Genomic DNA, 26,123 nt, shown 5'->3' on the forward strand with positions numbered 1-26,123 from the left:
TCTCTTCTCCGCCCGCTGCTAAATGGCAATGTCAGACTGTTGACTATGAGTGACTCTTACCATACAACTGTTGAATCTATTGTTATACCTATAGAAAAGCAACGCAGTGAACTTTCCGGATCGAACGTGAAGCATAAAGGAAACAGTTTTTTTTCCACCTACAATTGACGTAACAAGCCAGCAGGATGCAATTAAATAAAGTTTTCCCCCCTCAGCTTGGGGAAGGCATGAGCAAAACTTACCCTGCAGAAGCTGGTAATCGATGAAATCTGTTTGGTTTCATTCGTCGTGGTAACAGGCAGAAGGAAAAGCAAGAGAGAAGTGAGTGAAAAAAAAAACAACGACGGGAAAATCATTCATCAAATTTTCATCACATTCCTCTCTCTCTCTATTTCTCTGTTGCGGGCACGATGTTTATTTCAGTGCCGCCTCTTACCTCTTGTATCCGCCGGTGGACTGTCACCTTGTGCCACTGGTGGTCATCGAAGCGAACCCGGGCCGGCTTGATGTGCATCTCCTGTTTGCCATTCGACAGTCCCATCGTGAGTGACACGCCACCGTCTCGCAGTGCCAGATTCAGGTAGTCCGTTCCGTGACCTTTCGAGGAGGCGATGACGTCCGAGAACGAAAACAAAATGGAAAGAAATTGGATGAAATGATTGATTAACAGGTGATGTTTTTTGTGTGGAGTAATTTTTAGAAAGTTTACGTTAAATGGAGCGTTGCTCTATTGCAAGGATGTTTTGTCGCCTCAGGGCAAACCTATAGAACTAAATGCCACTTATTTTCTTTCTATTATGAGCAAACAATCGTTTCGGTGTCTCTTTCGCACATTGTTTTCAGGAGAGCAAAAAACGTGATGAAAAATGTTTTACATTTTTTGAAAATAATACCTCAATAGATAATTTTCAGATAAATAGTGCGTGGTCCTGCCATCCAATTTTCAATATCTTTGCACGATGGAGAATCTAATTAAGCAATATTCTTACACGGTGTTGCCATCTAGTTTTCATTTTTATCTGGCGGATTATGCACGGTGAATTGATTTTGCTAATAACCAGTTTTATGTACATTTAAGTCATCAGATGGCAGCACTCACCGTCGTGAAGGTGTCGTGGGCAAAATATATGAAAAAACTGGAAATCAGGTATCTTGTTCTAGTCATCTTTGTTATGAGTCATTATGTGCTGCCTGCTTTTTTTTTTCTAATCATGACTATTTTTTTATAAAGGGCCTGTGTAAATATGATATTGATAATTACCATCATATTTAGTCGCCATGGGCATTCCACAACTCATCTATTGCTCAGAGTTACTAATATGATACGAGCTAACAAATCTGAAGGTTATTCCACTGGAGCTGCTCTTTTAGACATAGAAAAAGCATTCGACAGTGTTTGGCATAAAGGTTTGATTGCGAAATTGCAATCTTTTAATTTTCCAATTTTCCTAATCAAAATTTTAAAAAATTATCTTACTGATCAAACTCTGCAGGTTGTCTATCAGAATTCAAAATCTGATAGATTTCCTGTCAGAGCAGGTGTACCTCAAGGTTCAGTCTTGGGTCCAGTCCTGTACAACATATTCACTTCAGATCTTCCTGATTTGCCTCCAGGATGCACAAAGTCATTGTTCTGCGATGACACAAGCATTTCCGTAAAAGGAAAAAGTCTTCGTGTCATATGCAGTCGATTGCAGAAAAGTTTAGATATTTTTTCTTCCTACTTGCAAAAGTGGAAAATCTCTCCCAATGCTTCTAAAACTCAAATGATAATTTTTCCGCATAAGCCTAGGGCTTCTTTCCTCAAGCCAAACAATAATCACGTTGTCAAGATGAATGGGGTAATTTTAAGTTGGTCTGACAAGGTTAAGTACTTGGGACTAATTTATGATAAAAAACTTATTTTCAAAGAGCACATTGAGAGTATACAAGCCAAGTGCATCAAATATACGAGATGTTTATATCCTCTCATTAACAGGAATTCTAAACTTTGTTTAAAGAACAAACTTTTGATTTACAAACAAATTTTTAGACCAGCAATGCTTTATGCTGTACCGATCTGGTCAAATTGCTGTTCAATAAGGAAGAAAACGCTCCAAAGGATTCAGAATAAAATTCTGAAAATGATTATGAAGCGTCCTCCTTGGTTTGGTACACTCGAATTACATAGACTTACTGGTGTTGAACCATTAGAAGCTATGTCAAATAAAATTATTAACAATTTTCGACAAAAATCGTTGCAATCCTCAATTGCTACGATAAGCTCTCTTTATGGCCAATAAGTTAGCAATTAAGTTAGTTGTAAGTTTACTTCCCCTTTTCTGACAAGTAGGTTTAAATCCCTACGAATGATAAGTCCTAATTGCGAAAGCAAACAAATCCTAACAATTAAAATTACAAATTTCTAACAGTGTTGAGAAGTCACCATTTGTGATTGGACACACATACTCATTATTTACTAATATTTATCATAAATACTTAAGCTACTAACAAATCCTCCCTTAAAAAAAAAAAACCATCATATTTAGAGTCAGAACGTTTCATTTGATCGGTATGAATCGGTATCGGTATGTCTTAAAAAAATAACATATACACCATATAAATTATTCAATGAAAAAGACAAAAATATAGGGTATCGAACGTCTTCGTCAGTGGTTTTTTTCGGCCCCCTTTTGCATTAGATTGCTGCAGAAAAAATTACCGAAGAAAACCACTGACGAAGACGTTCGATACCCTATTAAAAAAAAAAACCCAAAAATAAAATTATGGATCAAATACCGCACTTGTTAATAATTTGACTTTTTTTTACGAAACAACACAATGTTAGATAAAAATTAATAGTTGTTTGAACTTAGAGAAATACACAATTTAAAATTAAAAAAAAATCATAAATATTTTTTACAGTGTAGGAATTTTTTTAAGGACCATTTTGGCCTTAAGAACATGTTTTATCATTTATTGGCGGTCAACATTCCCAGTTGGTCTCGAGGTACGATGCTGGCCTAACAAGCCAGTTGTCGTGGGTTCGAGTCTCGGCTCGGGAGTTACTGTTAGTGTCAGCAGGATCGTAGCGCTAGCCCCGCAATTGTCCTGTACACTAAACAGTTGGCCGCGAAGTCTGTGTATAAGAAACAGGAGGTAGAGTTCCAAATCGGAATGTAGCACCAAGGCTTTGCTTTTTTGGCGCTCGGCACGGGTGTCGACGGTCAAAAGAGGTTAGGTGCAGTGCTCAAGCTAAGGATGATTAGATTCAAGCGGAAATTTTTGACGAAAACGAAGACATAGAAAGACAAGAAAGTTCAAGGTTGAGCCAGACACACGTGCGTAAAAAGCGAAGGCCACCATTACTTTAATGCGTGGATAACGCGAGGTAACAAATAATACGACCAGAGTTAAAGGCGACATACATTGCGCTAGAAACAAGGTAGGATACTGAGGCGAAACATTTTCCTGTAACAGCAAACGAAGAAAAAGAGAGGGGGAACTTACTCTGGAAAGTCGAAAAACAATAAAATTTCGTAATATTTTTTCAGATGTTTAAAGTATAGTGATGTGTGCGGGTATTTTGGCTATTGGTTAGGGTATATTTGGACATATATTTTGCATGTCCTGGATACAAATATGGTTAATATTACGCTGTTGGCAGCGTCTCTTTCGAAACCATATTTTTCAACTGGTGGTTCGTTTTTCTCAGCATCTACTGAACCGATTTGGCTGAAATTTATTTTTATGATGTAAAGATCTATGTCTAACTTGTTACGTAGCCATTTTTGAAAATTCCAAAAATTACTAAAAAGGCGGCCATGTTAGTAAAAAAATTTTTTTTTTCATGAGAAATAGCTATTTAAAAATTTAAATCTTTGAAAAATTCAGATATCGAGAAACGGCTATGTAACAAGTTAGTAAATCGATTTTCACGTGCTACCAAAAAATTCAGTGAAATCGGTTCAATGGATGCTGAGAAAAACGTACCACCAGTTGAAAAAACATGGTTTCGTGAACACCGCTGTCAACAGTGTTAATATTTACCTGAATATAGTCCACGACATGCAAATACATCTTGAAAAATACCTTAATCAATAGCCAAAATACCCCGAAACTTAACCGTTCTCTGAACATCCGTAAAAGAAATCACAAATCCTCAGTATTTTTTGGCCTTCCAGAGTAGGGTCCCCCCTTTAGTGATATCAACCAGGAGCAGGAGTTTCACGTACTTAGATTAACATCGTGTATGTTAAGAAATGTTAAATTCCTTAGAATGAATTTATAAAAATATTATTTCTACCTAGAGGTCAGCATGATAGGCCGATGTGAGTCTTTCTCTTTCAGAAGACTCACAGCATGCTATGGTGGGGGTGGATGTAAAGGTAATCTTGTTCCTTTCACATTATCCGAAAGGTTTACCATTATATTGTTTAACCGGGGTCTTTAATCGGGTTATACGGTAAAAACAAAAACACAGTTTTTTTTCTCAATGTGGACTCATTGTTGCGACCAGAGACAGTTGGTCTATTGTGAGATAGACCGGGTGTTTTTTTCGTACTCCGCACTTCATATTATGGAGTAAGTGACACGCTTATCGTTTATATTCGAGCTTATGAATGTGAGGTTTTACCCTTCCGTTTCAAGCTTTCTAGTTCTTTACTGCCTAGGTTTATTCTGAGAGGGACTTATTATGTCAAAAAGAAGGAGTCTTATTGAAACCTCATTCCCCGTGCCAAAATCGCCAATTATAATTTCCTGAAGAGGAGTAATATCTCTCTGGTCAGTTTTATTATAAATAAGACTTATATTTTGTCAAGAGGAAGTAGCCTTATCGATACCTCGTCCCTTCTACCAATTCGCGCCTGTATGCGTTTTGGATATTATTTGGTTCTCTTCGTTAGTAGCAAACATAGAAAAAAGGCTTGTTAAAATGCACTTCTAACATTGCTAGAAGAAGGAGAAAAATAGAAATATGCGAGTCGAAAAACTTTCTTTATTTTATTTAGGATTTTCTATTCTTTCTTTGTAAAATGACCGGTTTTCTATTTCACATTTTCCTGCTTAAGTTTCTATTTCACCTTGACCAACTTTCAGTTTGCCATTTCTCGATCCCGATGCTCAATTTTAAATTTTAAATTTTCTTTTTCAATTTGGGTATCAACAATTTGCAGTTTTTAATGTCCAATTCAACATTCAATTTTCAAACTGAATTTTTATTTTTTGAATTTTGGTTGCTGTTTGAGAACTTGAAAACTAATCATTGATTTTTGAGTTTCCAGATTTCAAATTTCAGATAACAGTTTTCAAATATGATTTTGAAATTCCTATTTGCAATTTTCAACATCTAATTTCCAAAGTCTTTCTGGATTTTCATTGAATTAAAATTGGATTCGAATTCTTAAATTCTTGCCTCTGGAAGCACTTTTTGGCAAATCTGAGCTCAATTTGGCCTTTAGAAGCACTTTTAGATGATTCTGAGCTCAATTTTTGATAATTTTTTTTTTGGTTTTTAGAGGCACTTTTCGGCCGTCCTGAGATAAATTTGGGATTATTTTCTATTTTGTCCTTTTCTGGCCGTCAGGAGCATTTTTCGACGATTTTGAGCTCAATTTGGAATCATTTTTCATTATGGCCTTTTCTGGCTTTCAGGAGCATTTTTCGACGATTCTGAGCTCAATTTGGGATTATTTTCTATTTTGGCCTTTTCTGGTCTTCTAAGGCACTTTTCGACGACTCTGAGCTCAATTTGGGATTATTTTCTATTTTGGCCTTCAGAAGCACTTTTCGACGATTCTGAGCTCAATTTGGGATCATTTTCTATTTTGGCCTTTTCTGGTCTTCAGGAGCATTTTTCGACGATTCTGACCTCAATTTGGGATCATTTTCTATTTTGGCCTTCACGAGCACTTTTCGACGATTTTGAACTCAATTTGGGATCATTTTCTATATTGGCCTTTAGAAGCACTTGTTGACAATTCTGAGCTCAATTTGGGGATCATTTTCTATGTTGGCCTTTTCTTGCCTTTAGAAGCACTGTTCGGCAATCCTGAGCTCAATTTGGGATCAATTTCAATTTGGGCCTTTTCTGGTCTCCTAAGGCACTTTTCGACGATTCTGAGCTCAATTTGGGATTATTTTCTATTTTGGCCTTCAGAAGCACTCTTCGGCAATTCTGAGCTCAATTTGGGATCAATTTCTATTTTGGCCTTTTCTGGTCTTCTAGAGCATTTTTCGACGATTCTGAGCTCAATTTGGGATCAATTTCTATTTTGGCCTTTTCTGGTCTTCTAGAGCATTTTTCGACGATTCTGAGCTCAATTTGGGATCATTTTCTATTTTGGCCTTTCCTGGTCTTCAGGGGCATTTTTCGACGATTCTGACCTCAATTTGGGATCATTTTCTATTTTGGCCTTCACGAGCACTTTTCGACGATTTTGAACTCAATTTGGGATCATTTTCTATATTGGCCTTTAGAAGCACTTGTTGACAATTCTGAGCTCAATTTGGGGATCATTTTCTATGTTGGCCTTTTCTTGCCTTTAGAAGCACTGTTCGGCAATCCTGAGCTCAATTTGGGATCAATTTCAATTTGGGCCTTTTCTGGTCTTCTAAGGCATTTTTCGACGATTCTGAGCTCAATTTGGGATTATTTTCTATTTTGGCCTTCAGAAGCACTTTTCGGCAATTCTGAGCTCAATTTGGGATCAATTTCTATTTTGGCCTTTTCTGGTCTTCTAGAGCATTTTTCGACGATTCTGAGCTCAATTTGGGATCATTTTCTATTTTGGCCTTTTCTGGTCTTCGGGGGCATTTTTCGACGATTCTGAGCTCAATTGGGATCATTTTCTATTTTGGCCTTCACGAGCACTTTTCGACGATTTTGAGCTCAATTTGGGATCATTTTCTATATTGGCCTTTAGAAGCACTTGTTGACAATTCTGAGCTCAATTTGGGATCAATTTCTATTTTGGCCTTTTATGGTCTTCTAAGGCACTTTTCGACGATTCTGAGCTCAATTTGGGATTATTTTCTACTTTGACCTTCAGAAGCACTTTTCGGCAATTCTTAGCTCAATTTGGGATCAATTTCTATATTGGCCTTTTCTGGTCTTTTAGAGCACTTTTCGACGATTCTGAGCTCAATTTGGGATCATTTTCTATTTTGGCCTTGTAGCAATCCTAGCGATACTGGACGCACTGCATGTCGTCTACCTCGCGTCGAACGCACAGATGATGTAATATATTGTCTGCGTTATAACTGCGTTTAAGTGCTTCCGTGAGCGTTCTTTGTTTTTAAGAAAAAGATCATTTTCGATACGATTATTGGCCAGAACAGCCTAATAATGTTTTAAATGCAAAAACTAAAAAGAGTGCTTTTGTATGTGATCTAGTTTCTCAGAAAATACCACAGCCTTTGGAAGCTCTTTCCGACTATTCTGAGCTCAACTTGAGAACAATTTCTATTTGGCCTTTTCTAGAGCATTTTGGTAATTCTGAGCTCAATTTAATTTATTCGCTATTTTGGCCTTTTCTGGCTTTTACTAGCATTTTTCGACGATTCTGAGCTCAATTTGGGATCATTTTCTATTTTGCCTTTTCTGGCCATTAGAATTACGTTTCGGCGGTTATGAGCCCAATTTTGGATCATTTTCTATGTTGGCTTTTTGTTGCCTTTAGAATCAAATCCTTAAATTTCAATTGGATTAGAATTGTATTTGGATTGGATTTAGATTTTGATAGGAATTGGATTTTAATAGAATTTATATTGATTTGAATTAAATTTAGACTGGATCCATATAATATTTGGATAAGATTTAGATTTCGATTGGATTGGACTTGGATTTGGATTAGACTTCTATTTTTCCTATTTTCAAATTTAGGATTTCCAATTGCCTGCTTAGTTTATAATGTGTAATTTTCCGTTTTATGTTTATAAAATCCGATATTTTATTTTTGGCATTCGATTTGAAACTTTTGTTTATTTTTCAATTTTGATTTTTGCTAAATGTTGTATATAAGATATTCTGCTAATTTTTCATTTTCCATTTGCAGGGCTCAATTCTCAATCTCCAATTTTCAGTTTCTTACTTATAATGAGGGATTTTCAGTTTTATTTTACAGTTTCCAACTGCTATTTTCCAGTTCCAAGTTTTCAATGTTTGAATTTTTGCTCATTGACATTTTATCGTGATATCTTTTAACCGATGTCAGATTTGATGTTCGATTTTAATTGTAAGATTTTTAGTTTTTAAGCACTATGATTTCTACCAACTACTAACAAAAAATAGGAAAACTTTGCATTTGAAAGACTTTATTTTCGATCACTTCTTTTTTCCTTATTCGGAACAGTGTGCGCCTCGAGAGTCTTCAATTTTATGGAGCCCATAAAGACAGCATTTTCCTGCTAGCGGAGCGGCGCGCGAAGAAGCTGCAGCACTAGAAAATTATGCTTTAGAGCTGGAAAAGAATGCCGCCTCCGCCTTCTTTGTTTCGTTGCTTTGGGGCCGCTCTGTGGCCCAATTTTTTTTATTGGAGGAAGAATTTTTATGACCGCCATTTTGAAGATGGATCGATACTGAATATTTAATAGACGAGCGTCGTTGAGATGATTTGTGACCATTGCCAACAGACAACGTGACTTTTAACTTGTTTTAAAATAATTCCGGCTGTTGTTGACACGGAACTTTCGGTGGGTCCACTCTGCTGTTTGCAGGTGCCGCTGACAGTGCTTGTGAAGTATCATCGAGTTAATTGGTTTGTCCGCAGCCGGTTCGTATCCTTTTGTGTTTTCGCAGGCAGCAGTGTGCCAGCGGATGTCCAGCAAGCAAGAACTGGTGTTAACATTTATTTACTCCTGTAGCGAAAGCAGCCAAAAGCGTGGGAATAATGTTTCTTTCCTGCTGCTCTGGTGTGACGGCTTTGTGCCGGCAGGGAGTGGATCGGACAGTGTTCATCTGCCACACGCACACGTGGCCATCAGGGCCAGATGATGAGTAATGCGCGCGACCTGACCGGTTGCTGTCCGTCAACCCACGTGTGTCAGAGTAGGCGACCATCAATCAATAGACTGTCCACTGTGGACGCGCTCCGTGCGAAAGCTTATTGCTTTGCTAATCTCTAATGAATATAAATACTGTGAAAATACGGGAAGGGAGGAAGGCTCAGACTGTTTATCTGTGGGCTGGTTTTTTTCCCAACTAATTGCACTAAGCTACTTATGTGCGTGGTCTGGAATTCTCTACCCAGCCGTCGCTGTGTAAACATTTATCTTAATCCGTTTGGTTTTCTTTTCTGCTGCACGAGAGAAGCAGTCCGTCGTCATTCTTAGCTCTCGGGATGGAGCGACGAATTTTGTCATTCATCCGCAGGTCTGATTAGATGGTCGCAGGATAAAAAAGCGATAAAATGTGACGTGACGAAGTAAAGTGGTGGAAACGTGTTGTAGTAGCAACAGTTATGTTGATAAAATGGGACCACAAATTTATCTGGATTGTAACTAGCCAAGATTTTTTTGGGGCTGAACTATTAGTGCTAACTAGTATCCAGATCAATTAACGAACTCGTGTTGAGTGGTGGTAGTAAACGATTGCTGCAAATGTCAATTTTTCCGCCAGCTAGAAAATTAACTACCATGACACGAACTTTCACTATTCCAACTGCAGCATGCGAGCAGCAAAACAAGCACAGGGCAGTGTAGGTTTTTTCTCCTTGGTTAGTGCACATATCGTACAAAATCTAATTACATTTTGTAATGCACAAACAACGAATAAAAATCGTAAAATCGCTCATTCCGAACAGCTGTTATGTCAAACGGCTTCCCGTAAAGCGAACAAATCTTCATGTCACTCTTCCATTCACGTCACCAGTAAATGACTCTGGTTGAGGTTATATGCGATAAAAAATCGATTTACCACCTTCAGTGCCGTATTACTTCGGTGAAAAAAAAATCTAAGGCAACAGCAGCAGAACATTCAACCGTATCGAAGTATCGTACCACACACCATTATGGCTCAATTTCCAGTAACCACCGACGATCCGTTCTATGGATGTTTGTTCGTGTGTATGTGTGTGTAGGGGGAAGGCGTGGGGGGAGGGGGTTGGGCAAAATCGAAGACACTTCTTGGAAGTCGTACGCCAAGAAATTGCTGCCCTCTGTGCAGCTACATTACGGGACAGCTGGAACTTTAATGAAAATTTAATGTGGGGAGAATGCGATGACATCGTCGTTGCTGTCGTGCAGGCTGTTACAGCTCCCAGTGACCGTGCCATGAGAGACGGGCGCAAAATGAGTTTAGGATTACCTGCTTTCCACAGGTTTTACATGGGTATCGGAAACGATCAATCAAATTGTATTGTCGACGGTTGATTTTATCGAATGGTTATTAGGGAGAATTGTTCGGTCATTCAGTGCATTGCGTATCTGTCGATCGATTGAGGTTATGCAATCATCATTGCGTTTATAGATATTTTCGTTTAAACTGAAATCTTTTAGGTTTTTTAAAGCAATATCGAATATTCAATTTTTTTTACTTTGATCATACTAAAAACCGCTATATTTGCTCTTCGTCGAAAAATGCTTGACGCTTTCTCTAATAGGATTGTCCCAAAAAAGCGACTTTTTAAATTATTTTAATTGTCAAAAAACTTGTATTTTTTGAGACGTTTATTCAATTCTGCATCTTTTGGCATCAAACTGAAGGTAATTATTGGATTTTTCAAGAAAAAATATCCAAATGTACTTCAAAAATCGATAACTGTGCGAAAAGTATTATACAAACCGTTTTTTTGCTACTTTGGAAGGTTTGAAACCCGGTGACCCTATCATTTGATTTTTGTTTTTGATTTCATAGAAAATTTCACATCAAATATCTAACTTTCACAGAGGTATATAATTTTATTTTGGAAATTTTTTCATTCATCTTCAATGATCCCCATAACCACCATGCGTCTCCATTGGAAACAGCTACTGCAATGCGAAAATATTTAACGATGGGGTCTCCTGGGCATTGAACCTTCCTGTAGGATTACTGGCTGCTATCCATCCGGATGACTTCGATAGCGGTGAGGCAGTCCAGTCCTACATCGACCGATGCATAAGCGGAGGAAAATTGGAAGGCTCTCTGGGCCAAATTACCAGCACACTATCTTCTATGCCACTCAATTATAGCACCATTCGCGATTACCGTAGCCGAAATAGAACGCGGCGGATGTATTCAAACAGAGTTTAAATAATTAAACATTTATTCTTACGCATATTACTTATATTAAACGACTCATGTACAAATAAGTAAAGGTGACGTCTCTTCTTGGCGACAATCTACAATCGAACTGACCAGATTTGATTGTGCTCTGGACCTTTTAACTCCAATCTCCGCTTCTCCTTGTGAAGTTGCCCAGCTCCCATGCCAGTGATAGTATGAGAGTGCCACTCACGCTCTTATCGTGGCCGTCTGCTATCTTTCGGATTCGGATGATGGTAACAATAGATCAGCACGTACGCTGCCAGTATGTGCCGAGTTCCCGCCAGCCTTCTCGCCCGTCGCTATCAGCCAGCCGCTCGCTAGGAGAGAATATCATTGGGTAGTGTGAAGTTGTGCAGTGGATCAAGCTGCGATCCAGGGTTGTATGCTCGGGTGGTTAGTGATACTCTCGTACACTTCCAAAAAGGGCAAATATGTAACTTTTTTCAATGGAGACGCATGGTGGACGTTAAAAAGGTTAAAAAAGGTTCAAAACCATCTTCATAATAAAAATAAATCGTGAAAATTTGATATTTTATGTAAACACTCTTGAAGATTAAAAAAATCAAACGATAATAAACGATTTGTATCATAATATTTACATGGTTATTGTAATTCAAAGTTCAAAAATCTTTCAATTATTTTTAATTTGATATCTAAATATTTGAAATCGGCTAAAGTGCTAACGAGATAAAATTTGTTAAAAATTGGAAAATTAAAAAGAAGACAATTTTTCAACAATGATATACATTCGAATCCCTTTATAGCGACATCGCAAGGGACTGTCGTTACAGCGAAATGTCGCCAGAATACGAAGATACAAAGCAATATGTGGAACAAAAGGTACCGTTGAAAATGTCGTTATAAAATAAATCCAAAATTAAGCTCAAAATCGCTGAGAAGTGCTTCTAAAGGCCAGAAAAGGCCAAATAGAAAATGATCCCAAATTGAGCTCAGAATCGCCGAAAAGTGCCAGAAAAGGCCAAAATGGCAAATGATCCCAAATTGAGCTCAGAATCGCCAAAAAGTGCTTCTCAAGGCAAAAATAGAAAATAATCCCAAATTAAGCCCGCAAAGTGCTTCTAAAGGCCAGAAAAGGCTAAAATAATAAATGATCCCAAATTGAACTCGGAATTGCCGAAAAGTGCTACTGAAGGCCAGGAAAGGTCGAAATAGAAAATGATCCCAAATTGAGCTCAGAATCGCCGAATAGTGCTTCTCAAGGCCAAAATAGAAAATGATCCAAAATTGAGCTCAGAATCGCCATAAAGTGCTTAGGCCAGAAAAGGCCAAAATAGGAAATGATCCCAAATTGAGCTCAGAATCATCGAAAAGTTTTTCTAAAGGCCAGAAAAGGCCATAATAGAAAATGATCCCAAATTGAGCTCTGAATCGCCGAATAGTGCTTCTCAAGGCCAAAATAGAAAATAATTCCAAATTAAGCCCGCAAAGTGCTTCCAAAGGCCAGAAAAGGCCAAAATAATAAATGATCCCAAATTGAGCTCAAAATTGCCGAAAAGTGCTTGTGAAGGCCAAAATAGAAAATGATCCAAAATTGAGCTCAGAATCGTCGAAAAGTTTTTCTAAAGGCCGGAAAAGGCCGAAATAGAAAATGAATCCAAACTGAGCTCAGAATCGTCGAAAAGTGCTTTTGAAGGCCAGAAAAGGTCAAAATAGAAAATGATCTCAAATTGAGCTCAGAATTGCCGAATAGTGCTTCTAAAGGCCAGAAACGGCCATAACAGAAAATGATCCCTAATTGAGTCACTTTTCGACGATTCTGAGCTCAGTTTGGGATCATTTTCTGTTTTGCCCTTTTCTGGCCCTCAAAAGCACTTTTGGGCATTTCTGAGCTCAATTTGGGATCATTTTATATTTTTGCATTTAGAAGCACTTTTCGGCGATTCTGGGCTCAATTTGGGATCATTTTATGTTTAGGCCTTTTCTGGCCTTTAAAAGGTGATTCTGAGCTCAATTAGGGATCATTTTCCATTTTAGCCTTTACTTGCCTTTAGAAGCACTTTTCCACGATTCTGCGTTAGTTTGGGATCATTTTCTATTCTAGCCTTTTCTGGCCTTAGGAAGCACTTTTCGGCGATACTGGGCTCAATTTGGGATCGTTTTTCATTTTGCATTTTGAAGGCCAGAAAAGGCCAAAATAGAAAATGATCCCAAATTGAGCTCAGAACCGCCGAAAAGTAAAGAAAAAGTAAATATCAAAGTGTCATGAATGTGAAAATGACAAAAAAAAATCACAGATGATCATAATATCAAAAGTTGGAAAATGATAAATGTATGCTTGTGACATGTGATAACGATATGAGCCGTGAAGTGAAACGACGAGTTGCAGCTGCGAACAGGGCCTTTTACGGACCACGCAACCAGCTAAGCTCCCGTAGTTCACAAACTCGCACAAAACTAGCGCTGTATGGGACGCTGATACTTCCGGTGGCCTTTTACGGGCATGAAGCATTAATACTGAAGTAAGCTGATCAACGAGTGTTCGGAGTTTTTGAGCGTGTAGTTCATTGGTCGATACTTGGCGGTAAATTGGAGGATGGAGTGTGGCGCAGACGCATGAATCACGAGTTGTACCAGGTATACAAACATGTTGATATAGTGAATGTAATACAGCGGGGCAGGAGAGCCGCCAAAACAATCTTCAGTAGAGAACCAGGAAGAGACCGTCGACTCCGATGTGCGTGGTGCACGATCTGCTGGTGTACGAGGAGACTGGAGAACGGCTGCCCAAGTATGTATATTTCCGGGGCGGTATAAGAAATGACTGAAACATACGCGCTTAAACCCAGATCACTTTATTTTTAATATTCAATTTTGATTTATGTTTCCAATTTTAAATTCAATTTCAACGAAAGTTTCAAATTCATTATCAATTTCAGTTTCAATTTCAATTTATTAGTTATTATTAGAATCCGAGTAAAGTTACAAACCTCCAAATCCAAGTTCAAAATCTAATCCTAGTCAAAGTTCTCATTTACGTTGACATTTAGATTACAAGCACTAATATGAATCAGTCTCCAGCCAGACCAAGAATAATTACGACTATTTACATGACGAGCACTAACACTTGACGAATGTGTTTCGTCTTTTTGGCTAAAAGCGGACATTCCGGTGAAGCGCACAACGTCAAGAAAAACTCCCATCGCGCTCGTCTGGACCAGTTTACGACCACGTTGGTCAGCACTTTACAATACCGTAGCCTTCAGGTCGAAGCCATTGGCGAAAAAAACACTGAATTCAACACGTTCCGAACAAACCTGCGAACTGCTGACAGAACACCAGCTGCCACAACATAAAGAAAGGATATCCTGCGAAACGACGACAACGTCGACGACGATAATGGTAACTTGGAGAGCAATAAAAATATTACTTGTTTTGCCTCCAATACCACCTGCCTCCACCAACGCCCTTGCCCTTGTCGGTCAGAGAAGGGTTCAGCTTTCCCACTTCGATTTTACTGATCCATCCTAATGTGATAAAACGCAAACCCCCTTTGAAGCAGTCTACCGATTTAGGTAACATTTCATTGCCCCGTCAGAATTTTCTGTTTCATGTTCTCACACTGTCCGGGGTTTCCGACCGCTTTTATCCCTGATGCTCCACAAATCTACCGGAAAGGCAAAACCGGCAGGGCAAGGAACGTAAAGCTTTACGGGGTGGTTTTCAACCTGAGCTCAAGAGCTGACAAACTGCTCGTACCCGGATCGTACAAGCGAACCTGGCAAGAACACACAGCCAGTGTCAGTAATCTAATTAAGATAATTGCTCCTCTGACAGAAACATAGCACTGTAACCGGATCCGCAGAGCTTGACTGGCACACACATCTTGCACACATTTTCCATCACGACCACGACTAGTTAGTGAACAGTCAGTGAGAGTGCAGAAAAAAAAGAAGTACGATCGTTTCTCTTCCCGTCGGAAATGCGAAAATTGCCAAGCGAAGATAATCCAATCAGCAGCCGCGTCACACTCACCCCCAAACCCTGCCAGGATTACTGCTGGATTCCACGAGTGGCACGCGCGGAACCGGATTAAACCAGCTCTACCCAATAAGGTCTCTGGTTTCATCCATCCGAAAAGCAAACTCAAAACGCAGCTTGAGAGCAGACTGGCCAAATGGCAAAGTTTCCACTGGAAGGCAATTAACGCGTCGACCGCACCGCTTGCGGCCCATTTGTGGTGATGTCGACCAAAGACGACGAAGATGAACAAACCAATCGAATCAAATCCGACACTCGCAAAACCATTTAGCCGTTTTAATCTGCAGTGCGCTTTGCTGTAGCGGATGTTAGGATAAAACTTTGCGAATGAAAATTGTTTAAATATACTCAACCTAAAAATAAAGCAATCAAACAGCTATCTATTTATAACCTGAACTTGTTTTAGCCATGAAAGGGTCATGAATCAAATTTGATCCGATAATTATAAAAATAACATCAGCGACAGCCAACAAATGGGGCTGTGCTTGCTATACATGATAAGTGGAATTGATCGGATTTGCCACGGAAGAATGACAGCCGGATAGAAATATATGGGTTGCTCGGACCGAAGGTACGCGGATTTGCGCTAATGCGCTTCTATGAGCCAAATGTCCAAAGTACGAGGTAGGAATGGAAAATTTGTATGATAATTGTGGAATGAATTTTTCATCAGTTAAAGTGCTCATATTGTTTGTTCCGTCCATCCGAAGGACACAACCATGGAAAGCAGAGAGGACATCTTTTTCGAATAAAAAGTGCTATCTAGTAATAATCAACCATTTCCTCGGTGTGGGAAAAAACGAACAGCAACAACCAACTTGCAGCCAGGTTGTCACGAAGGCAAGAGTCCTACTGCACCCAATTGACCCGTTTCGGGAAAGCGAACACACACTAGGCAGCCCCCACTCAACTAAACGGAACGGGACGAACACAAGTGGTACTCTACTTCGAAGCACACCCCGCCCAACCACCACCAATCGATCAAAAAGCTTTTAACCACGACTGGCCATGCCAAACGCGGCCACATGCAATCTGTTTTGTTTGCTCCCGCCGAAGAAATCCTTCACACACAGCAAGTAGTGGAGTAGCGCGAACGGAAAGCTAATAACCCCATAATGTTTCGAATAAAACTGTCACGATTTGCAGTCTTCTTAATATTAGCGAAGATTTATCCGTCACGATTCAACGCAAGCAAACAACATTGCAATCCGGTTTCCCCGACAACGAGCGCACTATGTGAACGGCAGAGGGAAGACTAACGTTACATTTCGATCCAGTGTTATTGTTGACAAAATTTATCATACTTTTTCCCGGTTTGTTGGTCCTGAAAGCAGCTAGCTTGACAGCTTAGTAGATATTTTTCTACCATTCGCCGAGAGCGTTGCTGATAGTGATAAAACTATGGTAGTGTTACGTCTTGGTGCCTTGGATCCCAGTCTATATAGTTTCAAATCACTTTTATTTTCCGAAATACTTTTTGTGTAGTGTTAGATCTTGGAGCAACTTTGAAAAAAGGTTGTTTAAATCTGTCTTGTTTTCAAAAATCAAAATTGTGCACCCTCTAAACAGTGTTTTACAATGTTGCTACCTTAAGGTATGTTTAGACTATCTGATTTTTTCATCTGATTCGAGCTGATTGCTCGAAAATATGTCGAATGCAATGTTGGTTTACGTTTACACCTATTCGATATTGTGATTCGACATGCCGTTCAATATGTCGAATGGAATATGAACGTTTCTATTTTTCGTTCGACTCCAAGAACATAGCAACCTTTGATTTTTTTTCAGTTTTTTGTTTTGGCTTTCCATAACAAACATCATTTTCGTTTTTTGTGTCCTGGCAAATATTTAAATGGAGGAAAAATTTATTTGGTAGTTCTTCATTTCGACTTGTGCAAGCAGTGTGAACGCCGCCATACAAAAGGGTTCGACAAAGTATGTCGAACGGTAAATCGAGCAGACTTCCGATTTCTGCAGTGGTCAAAATTAGACCGACATGTCTAATAGTCTAAACGTACCTTTAGTAAAGATTGTCTCTGACACCCTAAGCTTTCATTTGAAGGATGTGCCCTCAAGTTTTCCGACATCATGAAATTTTGGGCCAACCTAATTGTGAACCTAATTTTTCTCTGTCTCTCGTTGTTATTCAGATACATCGATTTATGAAAAAAGTTTAATAACTTCAGAATTTTTCTAATGTAAGTCTGAAGCAATTTTATCTGAAAATTTTCAAATTTATTTTTTTTGTTCCAATGAAACAAAGATATCATTTTGTGCTATTAGAATTTTTTTGTTCTGAATCCCGACTAATTTTTGAAGGGTTCATGTAAAAATGGTATTATTCAAAACAAACAATTTTAGGGCCAAAACAACCAGTTTGATCGGTGTGCCGTTGCGTCATTATATGGGAAAAATAAAACTCGATGGCACAAAGCCAGAACCAAGTGTTTTTGTTCTATTTGAGGGCTCGAACAACTCTAAATTTATCGGAAGGACTGGCAACATGGCCCGCTGAGTGTTGTGCGTGTTTTATCTCTACGTTTAGTTTAATTTATGCTTATTTCCATTTCAAGTAAACACTGGGGAACGAAACAGTGGTGCTTCTAATTAGATATTTGAGGTTAACAGTTGAGATTCTGATTATATGTGAGACAGAAATGAACCTGAACTTTGCATCAATACAAATGCAGCGAGTGAAGTCTCGATACACATGCATTGCGCTTCTTGGTTGTATGTTCTCCGGCAGAAACACATACAAGCGTGTAGCCGTCATATATTTTGTTACTTTTTGGCTATTACACTTTGTGTCTAATGCACGGTCATAGAACACAAATAGTAATAAGATGTTGCTCAGAAGTAACAAAATCTTCCCCGTTTCTCTTGGGTGTATCTATATTGTTACATTAATCCAATTGAACCATGGTCATATCCCTAATCAAAGTGTATGCTGATCTAGAACCCACCCCAGATATCAAAAACTCCCTTCCGTAGTCTTCGTAGGGATGCAGAGGTATACTCGGTCTCTAACAAAGCAAAGACTACATTCTAACATTCCTTCCTTATTGTGGGATTCGTGCGACACTGGCATAACTCGAAATTTATAGTTCTAAGAGAACGGGGTTGAAAAATTAGCGTTCAAAACTACCTCTATCCCATCCACAAAAACTATGCACAAGTTAAAATCTCTTTGTTACCTTTTTTGGTGCATGTTTTTAATTTGAATTTCAAAGACACATCAGCTTATAACTCAGGTTTTTTTGTGATATTTGAAACAAATCTTTGTGAAATAAAACTTAACCATATTTGACATCGTTTGACTTCAAAATGGAAAACTTTTGAGTTGTGTCGGTGTTGTACGAAACTGACGATATCCCCACCTGACTGTAAGGAGGTGGCCGGCACCGTTATTGGTCTATGAAAAATCGGTTTATTGAATGATGCACAGCGAGAAGGAATTACCACTCCCAGTAGTTCTTCCAGTTGATTCATTGTGCATCTTGAGTGGTTCGGACCCATCACGGAGTAGCTTGATATGTACAGTCAGAACTAAGGTAAGCTAAGCTGAGCTCAAACAATCCCAAATTTATCGGAAGTCGATTGGTTTCGTCTCCGCTCGGCGCATTTCATTTCAAATGTTTATGGAAAACCTACTTTTTTGCATTTTTCTTCTTAGAGACCTGGAAATGGCTTATGTTATGGTACGTTTTATCATTTTAACAGGTAGGTTTTTCAGTGCTTAACCCTTTATAAGGCAGTGGCAACTATATTGCCACCAACAACTTTCGTTTTTTTCTGCTTCATAATTACGAGCTATGATCAGTGATCAGAAATAAACAATAAAATTTAATCACATTTTTTTAGCCTCGGCCCGTTGAAGGGTTAACAACTTTGCCGAGAACATGACGCACTGGTAGTATTGGCAGAAGAAATGATTTTTAGCATTGAATTCGAAATGTAGTGCTTCTTAAAGTGTTACTGAGCTCTCTGGAAAGGAAAATGCAAAAAAGTAGGTTTTCCTATACAAATTTTCATACAAATTCGAAATGCAATGCGCCAAGCGGAGACGAAACTAATCGGCTTCCGGTAGGTTTATTATTGTTTGAGGCCCCAAATAGGGTAGATCTGCTTAATAAGGACTACTTCCTTTAGTGGATCACCTGAACACCTTCTACCAAATGACACATGATAAATATACTTATTTTGATAGGTTCTTTGACAATGTCAATAATGTTCTTCACCAGAAATGTTGCAACAGTCATTTACTATAATATTCTTAATTGAAGTTGTAAAAAATACCTTTTAATAACAGCTGCCTGATTTGCCATGGTTTGTTGACGTTTTGGTAAGAAATGGTTTACCAAGAACTGTACTGACATCACACTTTACGAGCGAAAATTACCAGATTTTTTATGAATGGGTAGAATAATAGTGTCTTTAAAAGATAAGCAATCAATTTCAGAAAAACACTTAAAATTTGAAAAAAATAGTGGTCCAATTATTTTCTTATTTCGACATGCTTCATTTCGAACAAGAGCTGTCTCGCTGAGTACCTAAATGGATTTTTTTTTACATCGAAGTAACACAGCGAATCATGGTTACCATAGATGTGTTATGATCGTGTTATTGTTATTGTAATTGTCGCAGCTGAAATGCGAAAAACGCCAAAAATTGGTAAAAAGTATACTGAACCAGCTGTTATTGAATGTCTCTAAGCAATAAAAAGTGGTGTTCCGATTAGAGAAGCTTCCAAGATCCACCGTAATGTTCTGTGCAAGCAGAAAGTGGTCAGGAAAACCACGAAAAGAAAAACCAGCTGCATTGTAAAGGATTCCCCATTTCGAAAGAGCGGCAGCGGCAGTCTACAGTTGCAAGATTCATCTCGGAAAATCCTCGTCTTTCAAGGTTCGTATGAAATATTCAGAATTAATTTGGAGGATTGACTACGAAGCGAGTAAAAAATGGATGGTCCTTTATAATTCGAAGCAATCTGTGGCATGGTGCAATTGTCCACAACTGAAATACCTGTTACACAGTGGATTTGAAAATTATTCAAGTTGACCTGGCCCAAATTAGGAAATTGTTGTGGTTTAAATTAGGAAACGGTGGCCCATTAAAGGAAACTGAAGCGATGATCGTTTTATTATAAGGAGATAGAGGTATTACATATCTTGTTGTTTTTCATGCAGTAAAGATAGAAGTATTCAGTCATTCTGTAAAAAGTCTTTCGATGGCAGTAGAGTTGAAACTTTCTCGGTCCTTTCTATGTATTTAATGCATTGAATACTTAGACCAGTCCTCTTGTTTTCTTTCCAATCAATTCCCGATCTTTAGCAAGGTTTCTAGGTGTAGTGAAAATAGAAGAGTAGGATTTATTTTTCTTATCCACGGGTCTGATTATTTTCGATAAAATTCAATCCCTGCAATATTGAGCACAATTGGAGCACTTTAGTGAACAGTTCCAAAATAGGGTGACCAGGAAAAAAATGATTTGATTCGGTTTATTTTATTAAAATTCAAATCTTTAAAAACAAATTGAGCGATTTTTGGTGTTTCTGGATCAATTAAAAGGTAATTATTTCTAGTTTCAGGAAAAACACCAAAGATTTAAATATGAGTACCGTAAACTGGGGTGACTTTGATCACCGGGGTGACTTTGATCACTGTACCTCTTTATTAAAAATGTGGTAAAAAAGCGCTCGTAGTGCTTGGGACTTGTCGTAATCTTCACTGAATGCGTGGATATATATTCGCATTGCTACTATTCATGCATTTCCTGCTATTTAAAGATTGTTTTTCATGCTAGAATATTGATTGAAAATAAAGTGTATTTTTGGCGATTTTTGTTGCATACAAACGATCGGTTCAAGCAGATTCAAAACAACAAGTTGCAATACGTAAAGTTTATTTTTATTTTGTTCCCAGATTAGTTCTTAAGATGAACAAATATTATAACAATACATTTTATAGTTATTTTTGCAAGTTTTTCCTCAAAGACAATGTTGAGTCCCAATATTCTCCACAGCGTATTACATATTTCTTCTTAACAAAAACCCAAGACGTGAAGTAACATGCAAATTTGGCCACTTTCATAAGTCATATTCCTCGTGGACTAGTTTTTGATGATTTTAGACCACCTTCTCTCTCAGTGGATAACAATTCATATATATTCTAAAAGTTTTGTATGAATCTTGTACATTCGCCATTATAAACTGTTCACGTAGAATGTGAATGGCCCCCAAATTGCTTTCCATATTTATAAACTCGCTTAAGGCTGTTCAATTTAGTGAAAGTAGCAAAGTGTTACACCAAATTCATCTAAACAATGAAGTGATCAAAGTCACCCCGGAATGATGACTGGTGTAAAATTTTTAGAGCATATTTAAAAATTGTTGCTAAACTTTTGAAGTAGTGACTGAATCTTTTTCAATGCATGCCAGTACTTATTTTAAAAATATCAAAGAATATTGTTTTCAGTATATTCTGAAAATATTTGAGATACAATCAAAAAAGTGATCAAAGTCACCCCAGTTTACGGTACTTTCAAACGCAAAAAATATGACATTATTGTAATTGTTATCATATTTTAAAATTAGATTTACTCAGATACAAAAAAAAAATTTTTTTTAATTTCCTTCGTGTGTAGAGTCAAATGTAGCCTTCAACTCAGAGATATATTTGGATATGTTAGGTCCAGAAAGACCGACAAATGATTGTAAAGGGCATATTTTTATGAAAAAACAATAGCTTTGAATGGAAATAAGGTATTTATGATTTTTGTATTGCAAAATTGTTGTCGCTGGAGCTAGTCGCCCTAACGACACAACGAAAAAGTACGGGTTTGATTATTTTCAACGAAGATCCATCCCTGCAATTTTGAACACAGTTATAGCACTTTGCGTGACTAATTCCGAAATAGGGTGACCATAAAAATATGTCTTTATCCGATGTATTCAATTTGAAAAAATTCATAACTTTTGAACCAGTTGAACGATTTTCAATCTTTTTTTGATCAAATTAGGGGTAATTATTTCCAGTTAAAAAAAATACCGAAAAATATTTGTGTGCTTTTACATGCATAATATATAAAATTAGTGAAATTCATGTTCAAGTCATGTTTTTAAATTTAATTTACTGAAATGTAAACAATAACATATGTTTTGAAAATTTCTCTATATATAGAGTCAAATATGCCCTTCAAATTGAGACCAAGAGATATTTTATAAGTTTGCCCCAAAAAGAACGACAACTTCAATATTTGGTATTTTCGTGCAACGTAAGAATTAACATCACTCATACGACGCGACGCGGGACGTCGTATGAGTGAAGAATGACAAACAAATGATAAACGCATATTTTTTGATAAGAAACATTAGTACTTTTGAGTAGAATTGAGATATTTACGATGTCAGCATTGCAAATTATTTCTCTTCAAAAGCAGTGATTGATTCTACTTCAAGTGAAACACCTTTTTACAGACACCAACTTATTTTTATTTAATAGATTTCCCCCCTACATTCGGTTTCTTGGCCATTGTGTACCTTTCAGTCGCTTTTCACGTGGGGATACTTAGCGCGTGAAAATACGCTTCAAAATAACCCACCCATAACCCATAAATTCCAAAATCAGCGTGAAAAGCACGTAAATTTCAAAAACCGCGTAATAAAATTTCGAAGTTTTCAATCATTTTAGGTTTTAATAATTTTTCAAAGTTTTTAACCATTTCGACTAAAAATTTTCGCTAGACTCAAGCAGGTTTCATACATTCTCTTGATTTTTGCTCACATTTCCAGCTCTACCTGTCAAACGCCGGGGAGAAATAGACTTTCTCTCACAAAGAGTGAGTAACTAACCGGCATTTCAGTCGCCGAGTTCATTTTCACTCACAATTGTCGTGTGTGAGGGGTGAACAAATGTTTCTCTATCAGTTTAAGAGGGAGCAGTTTTCATTAGCTTCTCAGTTATCAAGTGAGAAGTTGATTAAAGAACAAAATTTGTAGGCTTACACTGAAGCCACATCCTAACAGATTTTGAATTTGATATTATAGGAACGTTCGATTTTACACTGTTCAAGTCGCACCCCAGGCCGATGAGAACATTTCTTCTTTTCGTGTTGGATGGAAGCCAGTAGCAGAAGATGCAGCGCACTCTCAGTTACGCAATCGTTGATTACGCTGTTGCGTGTTGCATATTGCAGCTGTGCGGCTGGAGGGCGACAAATATTAAATCTTTGATCATTAATTTTCAATTTGAAATTGGATATGATGCCAATCGCTCGTCTGTAATACTCCGACAGTGGGGATAAGACACTTTGATAACACAGTAGAAAACCGTTTTCACACTGGAAATTAGACGACCGGCAGAGTTTTTCAATGCCAGGATATGTCCATCCGTCCCGCCATTCACTAGTGAAATGATTTGTTTCAACAGAATTAACTTTCTTTTTAGAAAAAAAAGTATTTTGTTATTATCTTAGGCTTTCTAGAACATCTCAAGTTGATCTAAAGTAGTTAGGATATAATTTAAATTAAAAAACTAGTTTGAAGGTTTTTTTTTAAAGAAAAATAATTATATATCTTCAGAGATAAGACCTAGAAATTTAATGTATTCGGCAAAGTTTCATGAAATCGATAGCTTTACAACTTTGCCGAAGACAAAAATGTCTCGCAACATAAAAATTTGAATTTTCTCAGTGTAGTACTAGCTAAGCAATTATATGAAAATGTTAGATAATTTTAATGCTGCTTTTCTCAATGTTCATCAATGATTTTCCCAGTATTTTGAAAAACTGTAAGGTACATACGACTGTTTTCAATGTCTCCCTGATCAGATAGCCATCAATGTTGCCGAAGACGTCGTATCGATCAAATAAATCGTCCTGGCTTATGAAATATTCGTAATCATCAATAACATTTTACATAAACCCTTATCAAAAATTAGTCGTGATTGAGAAAAAATAAATAAAAAAATAATTAGTCGACAAAAAAGTAAAGGTAAAGGTAAAGGTAAAGGTAAAGGTAAAGGTAAAGGTAAAGGTAAAGGTAAAGGTAAAGGTAAAGGTAAAGGTAAAGGTAAAGGTAAAGGTAAAGGTAAAGGTAAAGGTAAAGGTAAAGGTAAGGGTAAAGGTAAAGGTGAAGGTAAAGGTAAAGCTGAATAGCTAATCAAAAAATTAGGTCATAAATAAGTGAACGAATAATTATATAAAACAGACCTCCCATGATTGACGTTCAAATATAATTACGAATTAGTGTACTACTTCACAGAGCCAGCAAAATAAACGCAACTCTGGCATCCAAGGTCGACCAGGCCTGATTCCGCATGCACATGCGAATCAGCGCACGAAAGCACCTTCTTGGCTTGGGGATAATTAAAATCTTACCTGTGTAGAAGAGCAGTCCGTTCGGTTGGCGGGTCCGGAAGTAGAGCGTGATGGCATCTTGTGCGCTTACAATTGGCTCGCCGCCAGTCTGGCCCAGATCGTACGAGAGAAACTCCGTGCCCCGGAAGGTGGCCTCTGATGGGGCTTTATCTGGGAAGCAGAAAAAATAAACGTTGAAGAATGAAACACGTGTAAAGAGCAGCGAAAAAGGTGAAGGTTTTTAGTTTGAAATTCAAATAAAATCCCATCCGGAAAGCTTCCACTTATCGTTTTGCTTAGGCTGGTACGGTTCGGGTGAGAGAAGGAGAGACGTTCGCGGTGGATGTTTCTTTTGGAAGCATATATAATACGACAGGTAGTTCAGCTTGATCGAGTCGATTCGAGGCAGACGAGAGTGAGAGAAAGGTTGGAAGGAACCGTGCCTTCGGTGACGAGTCCAAAAATAACTTTTACCAAGTGCACTATAGTTTAGCCGTACGACCCGATGGATGGATGCTTCCATCAAATGAATTTACATCACGTCTCGAGTCGGTGAACATTTTGGAAAATAGCTTTTTCGAGTGTGTACTTTTACATTCTCCTGTCAGTCCTCTCATCGTCACAACGAACGGTTAGGGCGGCTGGGGGTAGACACAAGCATTTTACACTCTACGCCCGCTGTTTAAGCCTCAATTCATTTGGCTCGAGTGCCGATGATGTTGATGGTGACGATGATAGGTAGACTGGTTAGCAAGACAGTTCAAATACCGGAGAGGATATTAAATATTAACTGGGATGAACTTCGAGTATGATTGTAGGCGTTTACCGGTCACTGGTGTGTTTTATTAAAACATTGTTTTCAATTTGTTTCACCAACCTTCTAAACTAACTTTTAATAGCTCGGAATTTAACTCCGAAAAGATGGGAATAAAAATTACTATGAAAACATTTTTTCATTCGCCGTCGGCAGAAAATTGGCCCTTTTTTCTGCAGTTGATCAACCCACAAGGAAACTCAATTACAACCCCAGAAAAAACACCCTTAGGGCGTGCTGTTATTATATTTCGTGCGGAAGTAACGCAGCCAAACCAAGTCGGAGATTAATCATCATCGTCGTCGTTGGTCCAATTCCATTCTGGCAGCTCGGACTGAAGAGACATTCATAATTGTAATCATTATTTGACTCCTCCTCGGGGAGGGAGGAGGGAAGGGAGATGAGAGGAACATCTCGAATATGAACCCTGGGTGGTAGCTTCCACGCCGTGTTCCGGTCGTGTGCGATATTTATCTATCCGTAGAAGAGCCCAAAAGCGGCCGGCTGCACACGATAAATAATCGTGTAAAGATCATAAAAAATAATGAAATTTGGCATTCAGCCATTTGGCTTGTTCCGTTTGCGGATGGCTGTCCCGTAGGCAGACACTGTACTGGGGCATGAAATAGTAGTAGACAGCCGTTTTGAATATAAAACAGTTTATTATTGGAAAGTCGAAGAAACACTGAATGGATTGCGCAATTAACGACTGTAGTCGGATTCTTTTT

General features: G+C 38.0%; 1 protein-coding gene across 11 annotated transcripts in view; it reads right to left on the reverse strand.

Annotated features, from left to right (window-relative positions):
• The window catches only part of LOC129718570 (neurexin-1b), a 265,446-nt gene that overhangs the window by 49,952 nt on the left and 189,371 nt on the right, over positions 1–26,123 (reverse strand). For all 11 annotated transcript variants that reach the window (XM_055669463.1, XM_055669464.1, XM_055669462.1 and 8 more), the window contains 3 exons: positions 24,603–24,752; positions 437–597; positions 243–269 (listed from right to left, as the gene is read on the reverse strand). In XM_055669463.1, coding sequence (XP_055525438.1) covers positions 243–269; positions 437–597; positions 24,603–24,752 — 338 coding nt within the window. The remainder of the gene's footprint in view (positions 1–242; positions 270–436; positions 598–24,602; positions 24,753–26,123) is intronic.

This window comes from Wyeomyia smithii, chromosome 1 (assembly GCF_029784165.1).
Source record: "Wyeomyia smithii strain HCP4-BCI-WySm-NY-G18 chromosome 1, ASM2978416v1, whole genome shotgun sequence".
NCBI lineage: Eukaryota > Metazoa > Arthropoda > Insecta > Diptera > Culicidae > Wyeomyia > Wyeomyia smithii.